This window comes from Sander lucioperca, chromosome 12 (assembly GCF_008315115.2).
Source record: "Sander lucioperca isolate FBNREF2018 chromosome 12, SLUC_FBN_1.2, whole genome shotgun sequence".
Classification (NCBI taxonomy): Eukaryota; Metazoa; Chordata; class Actinopteri; order Perciformes; family Percidae; genus Sander; species Sander lucioperca.
In genome coordinates, this window is record NC_050184.1 from 5,849,761 (window position 1) to 5,855,951 (window position 6,191).

The following is a 6,191-nucleotide window of genomic DNA, read 5'->3' on the forward strand; positions in this document are numbered from 1 at the left end:
CCTCCCTATTGACAGTCTGCAAAGTCAGCTTCATGTTGGTATTGCAGTTTATACGGATTTTATGTTTTTTTTTTGTTGGTTGTAAATTTAATTATGAAACTATACACACATTTACATTTCACAGTTGACAGGTTTAATTTGTATTCCATAATTCTGAAAAATTAAAGATTTACAGGGACATACAGTCTATGGTTCATACTTGTATTCTAGGTTTCTACTAGAACATGTTTACATGCTTTAAACACACAATATCTTTCTGAAACGCTCCGTTTAAGTGCCTGTCTCTTTAAGCCCCCCCTCCTGAAAACGCCCAGTCTGCTCTGATTGTTCAGTGTTTCCAGGTCTTCTGCATCTGCACTCTCGCACCATCATTGCAGCTGGGGCATGACTGTAATTCTATGTTCACACTGCCAGTGTCAAAAGCTACAAAATGGCCAAGCTTGGCCAGCTACATTGTTGTAGAGTCCCCATTGCTCAAGTGCTTGTTTCGTTTCACATTTTGCCGCCCAATACACAAAAAGCTAGCATAGCGTCAGCTAACTTTACTAAATAACACAGTACCAGAGTGTGCCTTTACAAAACCTGATTGGTTAAGCATCATTAGAGTGCTGAAACACAGCACAGTCACAGAGTAACAAGTGGCTGGCATCAGTTTGTAGCTTTATGTCACTGGCTTCCATTGAAAATTACTTGTAGCCTGTTGCTTTGTCACTTTTAGTGTCAACACAGCATAACAGCACTGTGGCGGCACTTTCTACCTATATATATAGGCTAATATAGTTGTGACATCACAACTGTACAGAAGTCCTGACGGCTCGTTTAAAGACACAGTTTCTGAATATGGGCTGTGTGCATTTCTTCATGGATTGAGCGATTTGATACGTTCACAGTATTCATATACTGTAGCACCTACACCTGTTTCATAATTAAAAAAAAGACATGGAAATCTCACTTTTTACAATATGTGACCTTTAAGTGACATTCACTAACATTTCTATGCAAAAGGCTGCACACTATAATTCATATATTTTATAATTTAGTACTTCTAAATTGGAAAATAAGATTTTAAAATGTTTTTTCTCAAAATTCTTCAACATGTTTTTTTTTTCTTAAGTGGTTTCATTATCCTAAAACCCTGGCAGCTAAGTGGTTATAATAACAATAATATTTAAAATAAATCATGAATGATCCTATAATTAATAATAAAGTATGGTATTTTTATAAAATCAAGTCAGGCTGTAAAAAGTGCTGTGTTGACACAGAAAGTATAAAAAAGTAGTCTTTTATAAATGTCATTGTATGTTTATATTTATGTTAAAAAAAGATATAAATACACATGACAAATTTGGCTTCACAGATGTAACCCATGGGGAGAGTACTTAATACATTTAGAATATGTGGTTGTAGCTACATAGAAATATCTAATTAAATATTTCTGAAATATCACATATTATTTTAAATATATTTATATTCACTTACCATAACACTTCTTACAGTCTTGACATTTATAGAATAAAAACAGAAAATCCTCGTCTTCATCACATTGAAATATACATTGTTATTTATTCATTCATGGCTGAAATGAAACTAGTTTACTGAAGATTAAAAAATATCCACTCAACAGCCTCTTACCAATATAAAGCTAACTTTAGTACAGTGCACCATCAGCACAGGATCCTTATAATGTGTAACCTAAACTGCTGTACCTGCAGACTACACTGGGCACACATGCTGAACAAGTCAGGTAAGACATCACACAACCACTGTACTTTCACGTCTTTGTTAGTTCGACAGCAAGGCAAGAAGTTTTACAATAATTTATAGTCTGTGGTACTCTCTGGTGGGATTACATTCCCCGTGTGTGCTTGCTTTATAATGGCTACGCCAAAAACAATAGAACATTTATTTTGCTGTGTAGCCTATTGTGTCCTAAAATGCACACACACACACACACACACACACACACACACACACACACACCATATGAACAACATCAGCAGGGGCATGACATTATCGACACCACCAGTGAACCATGATCACTCACACACTGGGGCACTTTGTTGTTGTTAAATTTGACCTTCAGGTCTCCAGTCCCTCGCTGACCCGGTTTAAAAAATGCTGAGAATGACATTAAGACAAGTGGAGATCCTCAACCTCAGTCACTGCTGCTCAGTAAGTCAGAATCATACTCCACTGACACACTGACCCCAGGGGAATGCCAAGTACGGTGACTGACGATCAATTTGGACTGACAAGTACATGCACCCTGCACACAACTTTCATGTGCCGGACAACTGATGCAGTCACTTTTCTTCAGTAACAGGATCTCCTTTACAATAACAAGGTCCATTCATAAAAAGGAATGGAAACAAGCACAGTCATTTGTTCTATAATAGTGACCCCAGTAAATAATTATCAACTCTTAGCCTATTTAGTTTTAGTTTGTGTACCAGACACTAACAACAATTAAAAAGCCTGCTCAGAATGTCCTCTAAATCTCATCGCTGTGTAAATCAGAGCACACACATGCACCAAATTTCACCTGAGAAATATTAGGGCACTGTTGCCATCTAGTGGTTTCTCTGGAATAGACACCTTATGCCTGAGGTTTAGAACCTCACATTAGGTTATTAATTCTGTCTGTATAAAGCTCTACTTCATTAATTTATCACTCATTCAGAATAACTTTGATGCAATGCAGAATCATAGAATACATGTGGCATGTGATGGCATATGTGTTCATCCTGAACAAGTGCTAAACCCACAAAGATCTGAATAAACATCCTCCTTCTCATTTCCTTCATAACTTCAACACTCATGCATATTTTTCCTTTTGGCATCAGATTTCTTTGTGACAAGGACTGGAATTAATAGCATATTTAAAATGACCTTATTTGTCCACTGTGTGAGGCGTCTGAAGGTAATATGGCTCATTTTACATCCTTGGTGGGGAACATAGCTTGGCGGCTTGAATTACCTTCCCCTCAGCTCGTCTCCCAGTGAAAATCCCATTTTCCCATGCACTGATGGTGCAATGTGCTGAGCTTGGTGATATCTCAGGGCCCTCCACAGTGGAGGAGGGGAGCGCAGACATGCTTACTGCCTCCCTTTTAGAAATCACCATTTCAGCAGGATCGATAGTACGTCCCACTCCACGGCAGGCAAAGTGCACTGCCTCTATGGGGGGGGGGGGGGGGTTATGTGTGGACAGCTGCACCAAGGCAAGTCCGAACAGCAAGGTGAATGATCGCATGCTGCGTCAGACACTCAGCTCCTTACTTGTTCTGAGATGCAGTTTCTGAGGAGGACCAGTGGGTGGATGCTGTCCTCAAGTGATGGTTGCAGTTGCAGGCAACATACTGATGAAGCCACAGAACTAGTTTAGCCGTCAGGTACTTCATGCTCTCTTTTTTTCCTCTTTAGTTGACTCACAAATCGGCATTGGGATGAGTAGATCTGCAACCGATGCAGCTTGCATAAAACCCTTCTGCTGCCTTTTTCTGAATCGTCCTACACCTATTTGACTGTATTGGAGGTTGAGCACTCAAATAGATTCATGCTGTAGGTGAGAAGACATCTCATATTTCAGTAGATGGCTTGCAATTTAAGACCTGTGCAGTCAAGCTTTGTAAAGCAGAATTTTTTTCTCCAATTTGTTTAACCTTTACACAAACTGTTAATCACACTTGTATTTTTGACAAAACTAACACAACATTTACAAGTGGAGCTGCAACTAACCATTATTTTCTTAATTAATCTCATTTAGTCTATAAAATGTCTTAAGATAATGAAAAATGCCTGTCACAGGTCCTCAGAACCAAAGGTGATGAATAATAATTTCTTGTTTTGATAAACTAAAAATCCATATACAATTTACAATGAGATAAAAACAGAGAAAAGCAGCGGAAACTCACATTTGAGAAGCTGCAAGCAGATGTTTGTTTTTTTGCTTCAAAAGTGACAAATGTTTATCACAATAGTTGCCAATTCGAATAATCAACTAACAGTTTCAGCTCTATTTACAAGATTATTGACATGCAGTTTTGATAATTTATAATATTCCAAAATGAAACATTCACTAATTGTTTTAAGTATTAAAAGGATATAGTATGGCAATTTGTGAAACTTGTTTATAATAAAGATCAACATTTCTATAAAGAAGCAGCACTAGAAATGTCCAATGCTTATGTTTACTCACTCTTTTAGCCGTGTCATTGAATGTACACGCGTCAGCATGTATTTAGCGTGTACTGTGCTGGTGTGAGAAGAGCGCTTGAAGGTTTAGAGAAAGGAAAGGGCATCAGTTAAAAGAGGTGCACCACTGCGGGACATGGGGGATGTGGATGGGACAGGATGTGTGGTGCAGTACGAGCATCCCCTCTGCTCAGATCGCTGCTCATTTGTCAAGTTGCCTGCAGACTTGAATGGTGCATTGCTGCTAAAACACAGAGGCAATCAGCAGTGGAACAGCACACCTCCAGGGAGGGGTCCCAGGTGGACGAGAGCCTCCTTGGGGTCCTTAAGGGGTCTTTTCCTCGGCACACGCCGGAGGGTCAAACTGAAGTTAATTTTTTACAGGGAATAAAAAAGAGCAGCAAATCCACCTATAAGCCACAGAAAATGTTATTTTTGAGTTTGTTCTACTTGCAGTTTGCTGTCAGAAACTCTAAAGCACAGCATCACCTATGCACTGCAAGGAAACAGAAAGCACAGCAAGGAGAGCGAGTGCTATTACAATAAAACATCACTTTTCCAGTGTGGTTTCAATCATCCAACAGACGTTATTGCTATTAGTCATCACTCAGACTCTGTCCTTGCATATTAGAAGCACTGAGATCTTCTCAATACTGGGATAAGCAGAGAAGCCGAGGTCACAGCGTTAATGGTGGCCTGGTTCTGCTGGTTGACGTGGCAGTAGACGGGCAGACCCACAGAGCCCATCCTGCGGATAAGAGCCAGAGACAGAGCCAGGAGGTGGCCGGCCCGTCTGTACTCTGGTAGGATGTAGGCCATCCTCAGCTCACACAGCTCATTAGACAGCATCCAGGACACAGGCCGGCCCTTCTCATCTGTAACACAGTGGTTTGGCAGATGGCGTATACAGAGTCTCACGTGGTTGAGGCTCTCCTGGCTGCCTCCATAAGGCAAGTGTGTGTCGACGAGCTCCACGTGGGATTCGTTCAGAATGGAAATTGGCAGTGGAAACACCTTCCTGGTTGGCGGAGAAAAATGTGAACAGAAATCATGAAAATAAACCAAGGAAATGCATATTATATTTGCTAATCTAAATCACAAAAAATAATGGAGCTGCCTTGAACTGAGGTCATGAATGCATTTCAGAAACTCACTCTTGCAAGTCTATATTCTCTGGCCTGTGGTAGATGAAGGTGTTAAAACCCCCATATTCTGTGATATCGAGCCCACTGCGAGAGGCGAGTTATTTGATGAGATGACAATGTGAGTTTGGTATACCTTTCAGAGACACATAAGCAAAGTGATGATTTGTTTTAATTTACCTTCATTATCATGGCCCAGGATGCACCGATCCAACTTTTTCTTACCCAATACTGATGCCCCAACTCTGAGTATCTACCAATACAGAATACTAACCTGATACCTCCCCTTTTCCCACATTTAAAATCTGCATACCTCACTGCATGGAACTCTAAGGAATCATTATATAAGGTAACATGAGTCGATGGAACGCTGTGACTGAAAGAATGTAACTCATAGCAGAAATAGCAAAATTGTCATAAAGACATTGACAAAAACACTGTATTTAGTGTAGATCAATTGTGAAACCTGATCCGCTTTATAAGGTCAGTATCGTCGTCAATATTATTCCAGCATATCAGATTAGTGCATCCCTAATCATGGCATGGGCAAACAAAATTACATGTTACAGAACCATCTGACTTAGTTGTTGCTTAAAAATATATTAATGATAAAAATGTCTGCTTTTTGGAAGTTTCAATAAGTGACAACACATTATTTACAAGCGCAAACACAAACATGTTTGAATATGCAAGGCTATGTAGCGTAACATATTAGCCTGTTCCACATTTAAGTTTCAAGAATAAGTCTGGTGATAATTTATGTTTCTTATTGTCAACAAATTCCTTGAAAAGACCAAAACCAACAATGAATTGATCTGGCTAAAAAGTATTGTGTATGTATTCCAAAGCCTGAAA

The 6,191-nt window shown here is 39.4% G+C and overlaps 1 protein-coding gene across 1 annotated transcript; it reads right to left on the reverse strand.

Moving 5' to 3' along the window:
• Window positions 1-4,756: 4,756 nt before the first annotated feature.
• Window positions 4,757-5,659, reverse strand: LOC116040674 (glycine N-acyltransferase-like). Its single transcript, XM_036008068.1, has 3 exons — window positions 5,655-5,659; window positions 5,349-5,423; window positions 4,757-5,212 (listed from the first exon to the last, which is right to left on the reverse strand). The coding sequence occupies exons 1-3, from the start codon at window positions 5,657-5,659 to the stop codon at window positions 4,822-4,824; spliced, it is 471 nt and encodes a 156-aa protein (XP_035863961.1). The 3' UTR covers window positions 4,757-4,821.
• Window positions 5,660-6,191: the final 532 nt, after the last annotated feature.

Coding starts and splice junctions, on each gene's coding strand:
- LOC116040674 (XM_036008068.1), bottom strand. Junction 5,213..5,348: donor GAGAATATAGACTTGCAAGA/GTGAGTTTCTGA, acceptor TCCGCCAACCAG/GAAGGTGTTTCCACTGCCAA.